The sequence below is a fragment of the Asterias amurensis genome, chromosome 8 (genome assembly GCF_032118995.1).
Source record: "Asterias amurensis chromosome 8, ASM3211899v1".
Lineage (NCBI taxonomy): Eukaryota > Metazoa > Echinodermata > Asteroidea > Forcipulatida > Asteriidae > Asterias > Asterias amurensis.
Window position 1 is genome coordinate 5,923,294 of NC_092655.1, and position 18,062 is coordinate 5,941,355.

The 18,062-nt window shown below is 40.2% G+C and overlaps 2 protein-coding genes across 2 annotated transcripts; both read left to right on the top strand.

Moving 5' to 3' along the window:
- The first annotated feature begins 342 nt into the window (after nucleotides 1–342).
- LOC139940682 (cholinephosphotransferase 1-like) lies at nucleotides 343–8,682 on the top strand. The gene is made up of 8 exons (XM_071937045.1): nucleotides 343–854; nucleotides 2,617–2,770; nucleotides 3,239–3,380; nucleotides 3,615–3,699; nucleotides 4,230–4,346; nucleotides 5,121–5,273; nucleotides 5,896–6,021; nucleotides 6,726–8,682. Exons 1-8 carry the CDS (start codon nucleotides 621–623, stop codon nucleotides 6,858–6,860), a joined length of 1,146 nt encoding a protein of 381 aa, XP_071793146.1. The 5' UTR covers nucleotides 343–620; the 3' UTR covers nucleotides 6,861–8,682.
- Nucleotides 8,683–10,044: 1,362 nt separating this feature from the next.
- LOC139940399 (cholinephosphotransferase 1-like) lies at nucleotides 10,045–18,055 on the top strand. Its single transcript, XM_071936628.1, has 8 exons — nucleotides 10,045–10,453; nucleotides 13,518–13,671; nucleotides 14,135–14,276; nucleotides 14,532–14,616; nucleotides 15,114–15,230; nucleotides 15,859–16,011; nucleotides 16,645–16,770; nucleotides 17,475–18,055. Exons 1-8 carry the CDS (start codon nucleotides 10,220–10,222, stop codon nucleotides 17,607–17,609), a joined length of 1,146 nt encoding a protein of 381 aa, XP_071792729.1. The 5' UTR covers nucleotides 10,045–10,219; the 3' UTR covers nucleotides 17,610–18,055.
- The last annotated feature ends 7 nt before the right edge of the window (nucleotides 18,056–18,062 follow it).

The window sequence follows — 18,062 nt, forward strand, 5'->3', positions numbered from 1 at the left end:
CACTATTTTGCAACTTAGACTGGTCCCCTGTCCGATATCCGCGCGCGTGGTCCCTAGTTCCATGCAGTCGTTTGGGACTGCGGCTCTCCAAGCCACGAAGGCTTTGACAAAAGGCTGATCTCATGGGCGTTAGTATAGGGTGCGTTCGTTTAGCTTCCCTGGGTCAACCCCGGTGTGTGGCGTTTTTCTTTTCGGGACGAACGTGTGCAGATAATTACCCACGTTCGTCCTGGATAAAAAAAACCTGCCACACACCGGGGTAGACCCAGGGCACCCACAGTGTGCCTCTCTGTCACAGGGGATTCCCCAGCGATTTCTCTGTGCGTGTCCCGAGTCAGCCTCCGAAACAATCCATGTGGCGCCCTCTACCGGTGAAAGTTACAAAAATAGGCTCGCCAATCAAGACAATGTTATAGGTAGCCTGAACATCTCACGTGTAGAGACAAGCGCGAGCAGCGAAGCCGAAAAGCGCCTTTACCAACTCAGTTATGTCGCATGCGCCTTAACCAAAGGGTAGCTGGAGACCTGAACAAACGTCGATTGGTCAGTATAACCCAGTAGTTCGCCGAAGAAGCTCCCTTACATACCGATCATCTATTTCGAGCCTCCCTCACCCCAAGATGTTGATGGGTGAAATTCTGACGCAGGAGCAGTTGAGACATGTTAGTGAGCATGTCTACTCAGTGGAAGACTGGAATTCTCTCTTGGATCCTTACATGCGGGTGTTTTGGACCAAGCTGCAGAAGGTGACACCGAAAGCTTTGAACGGCAACGTGATCACTGTATTCGGTTTATCATTCAACATCATCAGTTTAGTGATTCTTATGTCTTATGCCCCGACTGCAACTGAGAAGGTAATGACTATGGGACAAAATCATCTTCAACTCATTTTCCTCTACCGTCGCAGCAATACAAAAAAAGAAGTAACTAAACAAAAGTATTTTGTTCTATTGTTGTTTAATTTATTGCTCTTTGTAAACGCTGTGATATGGTTTTACCATGAATAGCGGACCTAAATGCTTAATAATAAATAAATAAATAAATTTAGAAGACGTAACTAAACTAAATAAAACTTAGGAAGAAACTATAACAGCGGGTGTTGTCTCTACTATGGGATGAGCCGCTTTGGTCTCGACGTTTCGAACAGTATACTATGCTCGTCTTCATGAGAAACTATAAACGATGGTAAACTTGCAGGTACAACAATGAATTAAGTTTCATTTGTGGGATTATAACAGATGTGTTGGCTCTGAAAAGAGCCAGTGGGTGTTAGTCTCGATGTTTCGAGCAGTTACTCTGCTCGGCTTCAGAGGAGAATGCTAATGCACCTAAAGACAAGCACAGTATACTTTTTTTAACGGCAAAAATGCTAAAACCAACAAATGCATCACAGATACCGTTAAGCGACATGCCACGTATGCATCGCAAGCTAGATTGTTTGTTTGTGTGATTCAATGGGTGCATTGACACGTTTAGTAAATTGCTTTTCTGGTCCTGTTCACCCAACAAAAAACTGATATGAGAGTCAGGTTTGCTCAGTGGGTTTTTTCTTCTGCCTTCCACCTATGTAGGCACTAGTTATGAAACCCCACCTCAGCTTTGCATACGGGGTTCTGCCTGAGTGCGGATACGCTAAAGTTGGGGCTACAATAAGTCCGGTCCATTGCAAGGTCCATGCTTTGTGCTAAGGGTGGCGAATATAGACTTCCCAGGGTGAATCAAGGATACTATTTAAATTTGCTGAATGGGTTTCCTTTGAGAAAACTCTCACGCCTGAATTTTAGCGTTGTGTGCCGAGTGGTTTTGGGGATTACGGTAGTTAAAATTTTACCCAACCAAGCGTGTTTTCAACAAACAACATTAATGATTGCACGTCCACTTAAGTAACTCAAAAGCAACTGTCCAAGAACGGTCAAATTCGGGTTTCAGAGTTTTCTCATATTTATCAGGACCAAACTCATTCAGGAAATTTATTTATTGACCCCGGGTGGCGTGATTTGACACTTACCCTATATGGGCTCGGGTTACTGAGTGCAGTTTTTAGGGTTGGACAGCTTCACTCAATGGATCTTTTCAATTTCAGAGCTTTTTCGAACAGACTGTCTTTTTTAACAGTTTTTACATCCAGTCATTACAGCAAATGAAGTTGTCTATAATAGACTGATTGCTTTTGTCCAACCATAAAGATCGAGCATTATTATGTACGTGCCTGTATTAAACATAGATCAAAACAGTTTATTTTAGAAGGCTGGACTATTAATTTGTTTTTTTTTACCCATGCGTTCTATTTTCCCGAGGGAAAATAGAACGCTCCGGGGATCACCGTCACCAAGAAAGGTTTTATGCTAATAATTATTTTGAGTAATTACCAATAGTGTCCACTGCCTTCAAAGCATTTATGTGTGTTAAAGTTTCATGTCCTAACGACAGTAACGAGCTCATAAAATGCACTAATGTGAGGCACCGTTGTGAGGTGCCTCTCACTTAGTGACAAGCCAGAAGGGGCATGTGGAGAGCGAAAAGATGCCCCCATCCCTACAAATGACGCCACTGTTTCCACTGTGTCTGTACTGTTCAGTGGTTTCTTATGAAATAAATAATTATGTTTAATTTTAGGCTCCAAAATGGGCTTACGCGTTGGCAGCTTTGGCCGTGTTTTGGTACCAGGCCTTCGACGCTCTGGACGGTATGCAAGCCCGACGTAATCTGCTTATCAACCAGTGTCAGTTAGCGGAGATCTTCGACCATGCCTGTGACTCAGTAAGCGCAGGTGAGAGTTTGATTATGAATACATGTACATGGGCATGTAAAGTGTTGCAAGAAGTGGATGTGGTTTAAAGTGAAATTATGGCACACCGTCACTTTACCAACATGATACAACCAGGCTTGGCGTCTGGTGTAGCCGAGCAGTCAAGCAGACTGGACGCAAACTCTGGTGCTTCTGATCGCAGGGTTTGGGCATGTGGTTCGAGTCCCGCAAGCGACACTTGCGTGACCTGTAAGCGAGGCATGATTATTATTGCGTCCTTCGGATGGGGGGGGGGGGGTAAAAGCCGTTGGTCCCATGTGTTGTGTAATACACAAATAGAAACATGAGTGACACTTATCGCAAAGAAACTGCGTATATACTTCTGGCATGGTCTGGTAGCAATGAGTATGCATTACCTTAACAAAGAAAAGTTGACATTATGTTTTCAATAATGATTGAGGTTTTTTTTTCACTCTGGACTTACTTTAGTGTGTGTTGGGATACAGCTCGCCATCTGTCTCCGCATTGGCGACCAGCCTCACCTATTTTTGACCTACATGCTGGCAGTAATGTTTATGTTCTACACAGCCCATTGGCAGACCTATGTGACTGGAATCGTAAGATTTGGCACGTGAGTTTTCTCTGTAACTTTTAACAAATCTATTTTTTATATACTGCAATAAATTTGTTATTTGTTAATAATGCAATAAAACTTGAATTTTTTTAAAACATTGTTGCAACTGGTTCCCCATGATTCGTTTTGCCTAGCAGAGAAATATGCTAAGCAGTATTTTCTGCTTAACAGCTTTATGAAATTTGGCCCTGACCATCCAGCCCCTCACTCTCACGCTCTTCTTACTCACAGTTTGGATGTGACTGAATCTCAGCTATCGTTGTGCCTGGCCTACCTGCTGACGGCTTTCTTTGGACCCGAAGTTTGGACCGTCAAGGTACTAGACTTCTCCCCTGTCTTTATCCACAAAGATAAAACAGGTGTTGGCTTTATATGTATACACATGGACGTCGAATTTAACTGCGAATCTCCATGACCATAGGACAATGTGTGAACATATTATTATGCGAGGGCAAAGGTGATTATGGGTATGAGTATATAGGCAGATCTCTTGCCGATTCACGAACCCTGAAGTGTGACGGCAGATGTTCAGGTTAACCCAATAGATCTTTTTCATGCTGCGTCCCTCTTGGCCATGTCCTCGTATCAAATAACAATGATGAATGCTAATAATCATTTGCGAATAGGAACCAGACTATTTTGTTCTTCAAGCCTCGGTTTTGTATCAATAGGAAAAACTCGAGATGGTTGCAGCATGATAAAGGTCTATACGAGTACCATAATGAAATTTGGGAACGAACGGCAATAATAAGGGCTAGAAACAAAACAAAACAGAAGAAGAACGAGAAAAAGAAGAACAAAAAGCATTGTCCATAAACCGAATCTATTTATGTCTATTTTTTTTAGGTTGTTGCGATCGACGTAAGAGAGATTATTATATTCAGTACAGTTGCCATGGCCATCATAAAGTTCGCAAACCACTTTATTTTCGTCTGGAAACGAGGTTCCAGGTCTTCAGTGGCGGTAAGATCAGTAGGGAATCAAACATTGCATTACACACAAATTTGGTTGTCAATTTTCCTTCGACGAGAATGGTTTGTTGAAGGCACTGGGGTGGATTTCACAAAGAGTTAGGACTAGTCTTATCTCGAGTTAGGACTAGTTACTCGTCCTAACTTAGGACTATCCATGCAATTTGTATATCTCCTATAGGACTAGTCCTAAGTTAGGACTAGTCCTAACTCTTTGTGAAATCGACCCCTGGGCACCTTTGGTAATTGTCAAAGACCAGTATTCTCAAGATCTCACTTGGTTTATCCCAACATATGCAAAACAATAACAAACCTATGGCAATTTGGGCTCAATAGGTTATCGAAGTTGCAAGAGAATGAAAGAAAAACACCCAAGTTGCATTACTCAGATGTATTACAAAAGGCTTCAGCTGGTCTTTTATTATTTGAGTGAGAAATTACCTCTTTCTCAAAAAAACTATTATACTTTAAGAGAGGGAGCCGTTTTCACAATGTTCTACAACTATCAACAGCTCTCCATTTTAAGGTATGACGGACACTATAGGAGTGTACTGTTTGGTTTGGGTAAACCGACAAATTTACTCATCCATAATTATCTCAAAATGGCTTAATGTTAAAGTTATTACAAAAACAGTGTACCAACCCCTTAAAACCGGTAGTGACAAACAGCTTGTTAACAAACAACAATGCAGAAAGCATGCATCAAAATAACACGGATCTCTGTGTTGTTTTGCATATAAAACCTTAATCATCTTTACTCTGACAGGGCACAAGTGCAGTCTTCCCAGTTGTTAACATCGGCGTTGTTTTCCTCCTCGCAGTCTTAACCAAAACGTGCACCAACTATTACGAGTTCCAACCCTGTGTCTTCATGATGATCTTTGGACTCCTAGAGGCGAAACAGTCTTGCAAACTAATGGCAAGTTCCTGATGTGTGTTAAAATTCCCACCTCAATTTCTTTGTTAGTTTGTAGTTTCCATATGGAACGAATACATATATAGACCATTGATGAATCAACTAATTTTGTTCAGGGCAAATTAGTGTTTGCTAAGCAGAATGGGTACCATTATAGGAACACACAATCATGGGTTTTGTTGAAAGCACTGGACACCTTTGGAATTGTCAAAGCTTCTCACTTTCTCGACATACGCATAAACTAACGAACCTGTGAAAATTTGAACTCATTATTGGTTGTCGAAGTTGCGAGAGATTAATGGAGGGAAAAAACACCTCTGTCGCACAAGTTGTGTGCTTTCAAATGCCTTGAATTCGAAAGACCTCAGCTGAGGTATCGAAGGGATATTTTAGTGAGAAATTACTTCTATCTCGTTACGTCAGAGGGAGCCGTCTCTCACAATGTGTTATACTATAAACAGCTATATCCATTGCTCGTTACCAAGTAAGTTTTCATGATAGTTTTTTTTTGAGTAATTACCAGTAGTATCCAGTGCCTTTAAGAAATATTCTTTTCTAAGCAAATATCGGCCTTACCAAGTTTTGTTCTTTTCTTTTATAATCTTTTGGTGATTTCCCACTCTAGATTGCATACATGAGCAAGAGCAGTGTTTCTTCTCTAGACTCGATATTTCTGGGTCCTCTTTCCCTCCTCATCAACCATCTTCTTGAAAGTCCCCTGTCACCTCAACTTATACTGTGGTTGGTCATGGTAAGTCACTTCAAAAGTAGCAGTTTACTTGAAGAAACAGTTTATCCGTATTTGAGTCTGTGTAACGTATACCTTGTTTTTTGGAACCGCTCGATTGTTTTAATCCTTAGTATCATAGGCCAACAATAAAACTAACTTGTGAACATTTCACTTCAAAGGTTCTATGCGTTTTTAAGATATCGGTAAAAATCCGGAGAAGTTCAACCTACGCAGAAAGAATGTAGTTTTCGATTGGAATACACAATCTGAGAAACGTATCTGACAGTACCGTTTCTCAAACTCGAACTGATATTTTGTTCCATAACGACATTACTACGAAGTGAAATGATTCTTAATGTACCTAAAACTGCTGTGCTTCTTGTCATTCTGACCAAACGTATACTCTCCTAAAGATAAATGTGAACAACATTTCTCAAACTAATTTTACGAACTTCCTCTTTGTTTATTTTATGCATGCTATGTGGCGGGGTCTATGGGTGTTGTACACCATCGTACTTTGTGATATAATGCAGGCATTTAATTATATTCTGTATAATCGAATATGAGTATTTAGCCTGTTACTTTTTAGGAAGAGTCAACTTAAAAGTAACAGCAAAGGTATTTCCTCCTCGGATTTACAGAACACCATTCCTCACAGCTTGCAACAATATTATTGTCAAGTACAACTAACAGTTCTTCAACGCAATGATTTAATGTTCACACAGGTTTACAGCGCCATGAATCTGCTCCACTATTTCGGCGCGGTGAGTCTACAGGTCTCTGACGTCATTGGTACGCCATGTTTCCTTCCGTATGGAGACGCCTCTAAACAAAATGGAGATTCACGTCACCAAGAATAAGATACACGGGTGACGAACGCGTGATAAGTGTTTTTTTCACACTGTTGTCTAACACCACCATTTACAGTCATTTTGTTTTAGTCCAACGTAAATTAGAAAGTAGTGCTTTAAAGAGTATCGTTCCATTGTTTAAAGGAGTAACTAAATAGTCGTTACCTGATTAATCAATCAAGGGGAATTTATATAGCGCCAAAATCAACCAAAGTTGTTCAAAGGCGCTCAAGACAGTTGGATGAAATTAATGTTGATACACTCGTTGGAATGGAAAACATGTGAGCAGTTTCTTGAAAATGTGGAAGTGTTAGCATCCTAGATGTGGTTATAGGGAGAGTGTTCCATTCTTTTGGTCCAAAACAGGAAAGTGAGCGATCTACAAATGACACAGCATGGGTTATGGGCATGATAAACTTGTGTGGACATGTTTAACAATAGGCATGCGACCGAGGAGGGGGGGGGGTGGTATTCTAAAGTAGAAAAGGGAGGTTTAATTTTAAAAGTAAGACAATAGGCCCAATAACATACTCATTTCGGTACACTTTTAATTAATTAAAAAATGCAAGTCAATCGTCATGTCTGTCCATAAATCTTTGAGGAATAACAAAAATATTTGTTGCACTTCCAAGACAAATGTGTATTATGATATGTTTTCCTATTATTATTAATGATGTCATTATCTCAAAGTTCAGTTCGATAAGAATATTGGTTATTTACACTATTGCACACACGGGACTCATAATTATTACGTGTCTCAAATATTAATATTATGATAACATATGTTGGTGGTTATTACTAATGTAATGTTGGGGATTATAGGACATTCAACTTAAACTTTGAAATAAACATTTTCGTTGTCTAACTCTTTTTATATGCTTTCGCCCATCACAAACTGAGCCCAATATCATAGAGCTTACAAAAAAAAATCTTATTCCGTTAAGCATAGTTTGTTTGTGCTTAGCCCCTTTTTGACTTAAAACATGCAGCTCTGTGAAATTTGGTCCAGCTGGTGCGTCGAGTTGGCCTAGTTTTATTTATTACCTAAGTCGATTTTGATTTCAAACAATATTATTTTTTTATTTTATAGTTTTAACTAATTGAAAGTGAGTTTGTGTTCTTCTTATTTTGTGACACGCTAATACAGTATGTTCAACAAAAGGAAACTGAGGGCTTTTTAATTTTTTATTTACTTTTTTAAAAGGTGGCCGCCAAGCAATTGAACTGAAACTGACCACCAATTCTTCAATATAAAGTCGTCATTTACTTTATACAGTTACACGGTCTTAAAAGATTGCTAAGTTTAATGAGAAATACAACGACAATTTTGTCTTTTTGAAGAAAAAAATGGATGCGGCCTCCAAAAAGGATGAGGGGAGGGTATTTTGTTATTTGGCCGAAATACAAACGTTGGGGATCTCATATTTTGTTTCCACATTATGAGGGGTTTGGTTCAATAACACGTCACTTTCGATTGTAACCGTCCTACGGAGTGTTGTTAATAAACACCTTAAATGAGTTGTAATCATAAATTGATGCATGCAACCGTTTCAATTTCAATTGATGTATAAAGAAATGTAGTAACTACTTACCCAAATCCATAGTAGTTCAACAAGCTGCGTAATCACACGGCTTTGAAAAAGAAAGTTTCACAATACCATACGGCGACAAATATTCGGTTTCATGTTAACTTTAAACACAATTGTGCCGTATATATTGCATTATATTCACTTATTCTATTATTTTTACGTTGTCCAACGCCAACCCCCACCCCATATCGTGACTGTGTGCATATTTTCAATTAAAAATGTGCTGGTACGTATGCCGGTTTTCCCAATAAAAAAACACTTTAAAATATGCACTTCAATAAACACTTCATCAAAAGTAAAATAATTGGAATTTATTTTGTCATTTTGTCTCCATGATACTGTAGGCCTATATGAAACAGTCACTGTTATTTCATGAACCGTGACGTCATTACAACTTATGAATAATCATTCAGTATGAGAAGACTGAAAATAGTAACGTGAATTTGTTGCCGTGACAAAATAAAATTGGTGTTCAATATTTTAATTTATTTGTGGCGTGTATTGGCCGAGCGAATAAGAGCACTGAACTTCCCCTCCGATCAGCAGAGTCTGGGTTCGGGTCCCGGTCGTAACACCTGTGTCCTTAAGCAAGACACTTAGCCATTTTTGCTTCGTCCTTTGGGTGTGACGCAAAGCCGTGGGTCCCGATGTGTTGTGTAACGCATGTAAAAAAACAAAAACAAAACAGTGCACTTATCTAAAAGAGAAAGGGTTCGCCCGTTGTTCCTGGCTGGATTCGGGCAGCATGTTGCACCACAGCACCTTGTTATCCATTACATGGTGCTATAAAAAGTAAGGTCTCATAATACAAACGTAGTCCCACATGTTGAAGGAAACACTGTGGGTGCGTTCGATAAGCTTGCCTGGGTCGACCTCGCGGTGCTCACTCGTCGGGTGAGCCCCTGACAAGAGCAAATCGAACGATAGCACTCGCCCTTACGTGGTGACGGCATGCACCTCGGGTAACTCCCAAGTGACCCACTCCACAAGAAGGCCACCGGTGGCTGACCCGGGTGAGCCCCTGGACGTCAAAGCTAACCGAACGTACCGGGCAGACCGGGGTAGACCCAGGGAAGCTAGCGAACGCACCCTGTATGTTACGGCGCAAGGAGCGGCACTGAGTGACGGATATACGCGCTATAAGAAGCCACTATTTTGCAACTTAGACTGGTCCCCTGTCCGATATCCGCGCGCGTGGTCCCTAGTTCCAGTCGTTTGGGATTGCGGCTCTCCAAGCCACGAAGGCTTTGACAAAAGGCTGATCTCATGGGCGTTAGTATAGGGTGCGTTCGTTTAGCTTCCCTGGGTCAACCCCGGTGTGTGGCGTTTTTCTTTCCAGGACGAACGTGTGCAGATAATTACCCACGTTCGTCCTGGAAAAAAAAAACCCTGCCACACACCGGGGTAGACCCAGGGCAGCTAAACGAACGCACCCACAGTGTGCCTCTCTGTCACAGGGGATTCCCCAGCGATTTCTCTGTGCGTGTCCCGAGTCAGCCTCCGAAACAATCCATGTGGCGCCCTCTACCGGTGAAAGTTACAAAAATAGGCTCGCCAATCAAGACAATGTTATAGGTAGCCTGAACATCTCACGTGTAGAGACAAGCGCGAGCAGCGAAGCCGAAAAGCGCCTTTACCAACTCAGTTATGTCGCATGCGCCTTAACCAAAGGGTAGCTGGAGACCTGAACAAACGTTGATTGGTCAGTATAACCCAGTAGTTCGCCGAAGAAGCTCCCTTACATACCGATCATCTATTTCGAGCCTCCCTCACCCCAAGATGTTGATGGGTGAAATTCTGACGCAGGAGCAGTTGAGACATGTTAGTGAGCATGTCTACTCAGTGGAAGACTGGAATTCTCTCTTGGATCCTTACATGCGGGTGTTCTGGACCAAGCTGCAGAAGGTGACACCGAAAGCTTTGAACGGCAACGTGATCACTGTATTCGGTTTATCATTCAACATCATCAGTTTAGTGATTCTTATGTCTTATGCCCCGACTGCAACTGAGAAGGTAATGACTATGGGACAAAATCATCTTCAACTCATTTTCCTCTACCGTCGCAGCAATACAAAAAAAGAAGTAACTAAACAAAAGTATTTTGTTCTATTGTTGTTTAATTTATTGCTCTTTGTAAACGCTGTGATATGGTTTTACCATGAATAGCGGACCTAAATGCTTAATAATAAATAAATAAATAAATTTAGAAGACGTAACTAAACTAAATAAAACTTAGGAAGAAACTATAACAGCGGGTGTTGTCTCTACTATGGGATGAGCCGCTTTGGTCTCGACGTTTCGAACAGTATACTATGCTCGTCTTCATGAGAAACTATAAACGATGGTAAACTTGCAGGTACAACAATGAATTAAGTTTCATTTGTGGGATTATAACAGATGTGTTGGCTCTGAAAAGAGCCAGTGGGTGTTAGTCTCGATGTTTCGAGCAGTTACTCTGCTCGGCTTCAGAGGAGAATGCTAATGCACCTAAAGACAAGCACAGTATACTTTTTTTAACGGCAAAAATGCTAAAACCAACAAATGCATCACAGATACCGTTAAGCGACATGCCACGTATGCATCGCAAGCTAGATTGTTTGTTTGTGTGATTCAATGGGTGCATTGACACGCATTTGCTTTTCTGGTCCTGTTCACCCAACAAAAAACTGATATGAGAGTCAGGTTTGCTCAGTGGGTTTTTTCTTCTGCCTTCCACCTATGTAGGCACTAGTTATGAAACCCCACCTCAGCTTTGCATACGGGGTTCTGCCTGAGTGCGGATACGTTCCGCACTGTCGGCTAAAGTTGGGGCTACAATAAGTCCGGTCCATTGCAAGGTCCATGCTTTGTGCTAAGGGTGGCGAATATAGACTTCCCAGGGTGTATCAAGGATACTATTTAAATTTGCTGAATTGGTTTCCTTAGAGAAAACTCTCACGCCTAAATTTTAGCGTTGTGTGCCGAGTGGTTTTGGGGATTACGGTAGTTAAAATTTTACCCAACCAAGCGTGTTTTCAACAAACAACATTAATGATTGCACGTCCACTTAAGTAACTCAAAAGCAACTGTCCAAGAACGGTCAAATTCGGGTTTCAGAGTTTTCTCATATTTATCAGGACCAAACTCATTCAGGAAATTTATTTATTGACCCCGGGTGGCGTGATTTGACACTTACCCTATATATTGGCTCGGGCTACTGAGTGCAGTTTTTAGGGTTGGACAGCTTCACTCAATGGATCTTTTCAATTTCAGAGCTTTTTCGAACAGACTGTCTTTTTTAACAGTTTTTACATCCAGTCATTACAGCAAATGAAGTTGTCTATAATAGACTGATTGCTTTTGTCCAACCATAAAGATCGAGCATTATTATGTACGTGCCTGTATTAAACATAGATCAAAACAGTTTATTTTAGAAGGCTGGACTATTAATTTGTTTTTTTTACCCATGCACCGATGTGTGTTAGCACTGTATACTTTCCCGAGTCCTGTGAACAAATATTAGGCTAGACTAATTGCATACTTGTGTTGATGAAAGTTCATAGGTTGATGTGTCTTGTGTACTCATCGTCTAGACAATAATGCTAAAGACAATTGAGTCTGCAATATAGTTTCCAGCATGCAGAGAATCAAAGTATTATTTGTCAGAGCACAGTTCCCTTCAGAGTTTGTAATTAATTCTTCATGTCCGTGGAAGTATGTGAAGGCATCTGCTCATTCGGGACATGATGTCTGTTAAACATCTAGAAGTGGTTTGTAAGTCAACATTTAAAGTCACCTGGAAGTGGTGTTTTTTCAAAATAAAGCTTTTGTCACTAATATATGTGTTTTGATGAGTGGAATGTGTATAAACAGTTAACTGAGGTTTAACAAAATCAGTTGTTATGTTATTTACAAATTTAAGAGTAGACCCCACCCTGCCTCGATTGACGTCACAAAATGGGTAGGCGGAGTCAGCCACCAAACAACTTTATATATATTTTAAACATATATATCGTGACAAACAATTTGTTTTATTTTTCGTAAGCATATACTCTTATGTTTGAAAAAAAAAATCTATTTCCAGGTGACTATAAGTCTGAAATTATTGTTTGGAAAGACTGTCAATGTTTGCACATTATATCAAATTACATTCCCGTTTTCAATTTGTTGTTATCAGATCGTATTTAGACTATGTTTTAGACAACCCGTATGCATAAATTATGCTTTGTCCATAAAAACAAATACACATAGCAACCAGTGTATCAAACCCATACTTATTGCAGCTGCCTGGTACCTGTACGTCAGGAGGCGATCAAACCGAAGGGAAAACGGAATGAGCCGATAATGAAACACCTCAGAAGATGTAGGTTAACCCCTCATCTGTATTAATATATAAAAATGATTAAAACTTGTAGGCCCTATATCGACTTATGCAGGCTTGTTTCATAGATTTAACTGTTTTCTATGATCTTTTAAAGGCAGTGGACACTAATGGTATATTGTCGAAGACTATCGCCTTCACAGTTGGTGTATCTCAACATATGCATAAAAAACTAACCTGTGAAAATTTGAGCTCAATCGGTCATCGAAGCTGCGAGATAATAATGAAAGAAAAAAACACCCTTGTCACACGAAGTGCTGTGCGTTTAGATGGTTGATTTCTAGACCTCAAGTCCTAAATCTAAGGTCTCGAAATCAAATCCGTGGAAAATTGCTTCTCGGAAAATTACTTCTCGAAAACTATGGCACTTCAGAGGGAGCCCTTTCTCACAATGTTTTATACCCTCAACCTCTCCCGATTTAACTCGTCACCAAGAAAGGTTTTATATGCTAATAATTATTATGAGTAATTACCAATAGTGTCCACTGCCTTCTCAGCATTTATGTGTGTTAAAGTTTCATGTCCTAACGACAGTAACGAGCTCATAAAATGCACTAATGTGAGGCACCGTTGTGAGGTGTTCTCACTTAGTGACAAACCAGAAGGGGCATGTGGAGAGCGAAAAAAAGTCCCCATCCCTAGAAATGACGCAACTGTTTCCGCTGTCTCTGTACTGTTCAGTGGTTTCTAAAAATAAATAATTATGTTTAATTTTAGGCTCCAAAATGGGCTTACGCGTTGGCAGCTTTGGCCGTGTTTTGGTACCAGGCCTTCGACGCTCTGGACGGCATGCAAGCCCGACGTAATCTGCTTATCACCCAGTGGCAGTTATCGGAGATCTTCGACCATACCTGTGACTCAGTAAGCGCAGGTGAGAGTTTGACTATGAATACATGTGCATGGGCATGTACAGTGTTGCAAGAAGTGGATGTGGTTCAAAGTAAAATTATGGCACACCGTCACTTTACCAACATGATACAACCAGGCTTAGCGTCTGGTGTAGTCGAGCAGTCAAGCAGACTGGACACAAGCTCTGGTGCTTCTAATCACAGGGTGTTTGGACATGTGGTTCGAGTCCCGCAAGGGACACTTGCGTGACCTATAAGGCATGATTATTATTGCTGCGTCCTTCGGATGTGGGGGGGGGGGGGGTGGTAAAAGCCGTTGGTCCCACGTGTTGTGTAATACACAAATAGAAACCTGAGTGACACTTATCGCAAAGAAGCTGCATATATACTTCTTCCATGGTCTGGTAGCAATGATCACCTTAACAAAGAAAAGTTGACATTATGTTTTCAATAACGATTGAGGTTTTTGTTCACTCTGAACTATAGTGTGTGTTGGGATACAGCTCGCCATCTGTCTCCGCATTGGCGACCAGCCTCACCTTTTTTTGACCTACATGCTGACAGTAATGTTCATGTTCTACACAGCCCATTGGCAGACCTATGTGACTGGAATCGTAAGATTTGGCACGTGAGTTTTTCTGTAACTTTTAACAATACTATTTTTTATAAACTCTGTATTTTAAACACGATTCAGCCTTTGGTTGCGGAGTTTGTTAATAATGCAATAAAACTTGAATTTTGTTTAAACATTGTTGAAACTGGTTCCCCATGATTCGTTTTGCCTAGCAGAGTAATATGCTAAGCAGTATTTTTTGCTTAACAGCTTTATGAAATTGGGCCCTGACCATCCAGCCCCTCACTCTCACGCTCTTCTTTCTCACAGTTTGGATGTGACTGAATCTCAGCTATCGTTGTGCCTGGCCTACCTGCTGACGGCTTTCTTTGGACCCGAAGTTTGGACCGTCAAGGTACTAGACTTCTCCCCTGTCTTTGTCAACAAAGATAAGACAGGTGTTGGCTTTATATGTATACACATGTACGTCGAATTTAACTGCGAATCTCCATGACCATAGGACAATGTGTGAACATATTATTATGCGAGGGCAAAGGTGATTATGGGTATGAGTATATAGGCAGATCTCTTGCCGATTCACGAACCATGAAGTGTGACGGCAGCTGTTCAGGCTATAACCCGATAGATCTTTATAATGCTGCCCCCATCTCGGTCATGTTCCTCGTATCAAATAACAATGATGAACGCTAATAATCATTCTGCGAATAGGATCCAGAGTATTTTGTTCTTAAAGCCTCGGTTTTGTATCAATGGGAAAAACCCAAGATGGCTTTGAAGATCTATATGAGTCCCAGAATGAAATTTGGGGAGGAACGGCAATAATAAGGGCTAGAAACAAAACAGAACAAACGAAGAACGAATATACCGAATCTATTTCTGTCTATTTTTCAGGTTGTTGGGTTCGACGTTAGAGAAATTATTATATTCAGTTCAGTTGCCATGGCCATCATAAAGTTCGCAAACCACTTTATTTTCATCTGGAAACGAGGTTACAGGTCTTCAGTGGCGGTAAGATCAATAAGAATCAAACATTGCGTTATACACATAAATTTAGTTGCAAATTTTCTTTCGATGATAATAATTTGTTGAAGTCATTGTACACCTTTGGTAATTGTCAAAGACCAGTATTCTCAAGAGCTCACTTGGTTTATCCCAACATATGCAAAACAATAACAAACATATGGCAATTTGGGCTCAATTGGTTATCGAAGTTGCAAGAGAATGAAAGAAAAACACCCAAGTTGCATTACTCAGATGTATTACAAAGGGCTTCAGCTGGTCTTTTATTATTTGAGTGAGAAATTACCCCTTTCTCAAAAAAACTATTATACTTTACCAGAGGGAGCCGTTTTCACAATGTTCTACAACTATCAACAGCTCTCCATTTTAAGGTATGACGGACACTATAGGAGTGTACTGTTTGGTTTGGGTAAACAGACAAATTTACTCAAACCTCAATTATCTAAAAATGGCTTAATGTTAAAGTTATTGCAAAAACAGTGTACCAACCCCTTAAAACCGGTAGTGACAAACAGCTTGTTAACAAACGAAAATGCAGAAAGCATGCATCAAAATAACACGGATATCTGTGTTGTGTTGCATGCATATAAAACCGCAATCATCTTTATTCTGACAGGGCACAAGTGCAGTCTTCCCAGTTGTTAACATCGGCGTTGTTTTCCTCCTCGCAGTCTTGACCAAAACATGCACCAACTATTACGAATTCCAACCCTGTGTCTTCATGATGATCTTTGGACTCCTAGAGGCGAAACAGTCTTGCAAACTAATGGCAAGTTCCTGATGTGTTTATTAAAATTCCCACCTCAATTTCTTTGTTAGTTTGTAGTTTCCAGCTCACGGTACGAAATGCATAGACCAGTGATGAAGCAACTAATTTTGTTCAGGGCAAATTCGTGTTTGCTAAGCAGAATGGCTACCATAATAGGTACACACAATCATGGGTTTTGTTGAAAGCACTGGACACCTTTGGAAGTGTCAAAGCTTCTCACTTTTTTGTCATAAGCATAAACTAACGAACCTGTGAAAATTTGAACTCAATATTGGTTGTCGAAGTTACGAGAGATTAATTTGAGGGAAAAAACACCTCTGTCGCACAAGTTGTGTGCTTTCAAATGCCTTGAATTCGAAAGACCTCAGCTGAGGTATCGAAGGGATATTTTAGTGAGAAATTACTTCTGTCTCAGAAACTAAGTTACTTCAGAGGGAGCCGTGTCTCACAATGATGTCTACTATTAACAGCTCTCTATTGCCCGTTACCAATTAAGTTTTTATGCTAACAATTATTTCGAGAAATTAACAATAGTATCCAGTGCCTTTAAGAAATATTCTTTTCTAAGCAAATATCGGCCTTACCAAGTTTTGTTCTGTTCTTTTATAATCTTTTGATGATTTCCCACTCTAGATTGCATACATGAGCAAGAGCAGTGTTTCTTCTCCAGACTCAATATTTCTGGGACCTCTTTCCCTCCTCATCAACCATCTTCTTGGAAGTCCCCTGTCATCTCAACTTATACTGTGGTTGGTCATGGTAAGTCACTTCAAAAGTAGCAGTTTACTTGAAGAAACAGTTTATCCGTATTTGAGTCTGTGTAACGTATACCTTGTTTTTTGGAACCGCTCGATTGTTTTAATCCTTAGTATCATAGGCCAACAATAAAACTAACTTGTGAACATTTCACTTCAAAGGTTCTATGCGTTTTTAAGATATCGGTAAAAATCCGGAGAAGTTCAACCTACGCAGAAAGAATGTAGTTTTCGATTGGAATACACAATCTGAGAAACGTATCTGACAGTACCGTTTCTCAAACTCAAACTGATATTTTGTTCCATAACGACATTACTACGAAGTGAAATGATTCTTAATGTACCTAAAACTGCTGTGCTTCTTGTCATTCTGACCAAACGTATACTCTCCTAAAGATAAATGTGAACAACATTTCTCAAACTAATTTTACGAACTTCCTCTTTGTTTATTTTATGCATGCTATGTGGCGGGGTCTATGGGTGTTGTACACCATCGTACTTTGTGATATAATGCAGGCATTTAATTATATTCTGTATAATCGAATATGAGTATTTAGCCTGTTACTTTTTAGGAAGAGTCAACTTAAAAGTAACAGCAAAGGCATTTCCTCCTCGGATTTACAGAACACCATTCCGCACAGCTTGCAACAATATTATTGTCAAGTACAACTAACAGTTCTTCAACGCGATGATTTAATGTTCACACAGGTTTACAGCGCCATGAATCTGCTCCACTATTTCGGCGCGGTGAGTCTACAGGTCTCTGACGTCATTGGTACGCCATGTTTCCTTCCGTATGGAGACGCCTCTAAACAAAATGGAGATTCACGTCACCAAGAATAAAATACACGGGTGACGAACGCGTGATAAGTGTTTTTTTCACACTGTTGTCTAACACCACCATTTACAGTCATTTTGTGTTAGTCCAACGTAAATTAGAAAGTAGTGCTTTAAAGAGTATCGTTCCATTGTTTAAAGGAGTAACTAAATAGTCGTTACCTGATTAATCAATCAAGGGGAATTTATATAGCGCCAAAATCAACCAAAGTTGTTCAAAGGCGCTCAAGACAGTTGGATGAAATTAATGTTGATACACTCGTTGGAATGGAAAACATGTGAGCAGTTTCTTGAAAATGTGGAAGTGTTAGCATCCTAGATGTGGTTATAGGGAGAGTGTTCCATTCTTTTGGTCCAAAACAGGAAAGTGAGCGATCTACAAATGACACAGCATGGGTTATGGGCATGATAAACTTGTGTGGACATGTTTAACAACAGGCATGCGACCGAGGAGGGGGG

Excerpts from the sequence above, each read along its gene's own strand:
- LOC139940682 (XM_071937045.1), top strand. The coding sequence starts at position 621 with ATGTTGATGGGTGAAATTCTGACGCAGGAGCAGTTGAGACATGTTAGT. Across the intron at positions 855-2,616 it reads CCCCGACTGCAACTGAGAAG|GCTCCAAAATGGGCTTACGC; the intron begins GTAATGACTATG and ends GTTTAATTTTAG. Across the intron at positions 6,022-6,725 it reads TTATACTGTGGTTGGTCATG|GTTTACAGCGCCATGAATCT; the intron begins GTAAGTCACTTC and ends ATGTTCACACAG.
- LOC139940399 (XM_071936628.1), top strand. The coding sequence starts at position 10,220 with ATGTTGATGGGTGAAATTCTGACGCAGGAGCAGTTGAGACATGTTAGT. Across the intron at positions 14,617-15,113 it reads CCGAAGTTTGGACCGTCAAG|GTTGTTGGGTTCGACGTTAG; the intron begins GTACTAGACTTC and ends TCTATTTTTCAG. Across the intron at positions 15,231-15,858 it reads GTTACAGGTCTTCAGTGGCG|GGCACAAGTGCAGTCTTCCC; the intron begins GTAAGATCAATA and ends TTATTCTGACAG.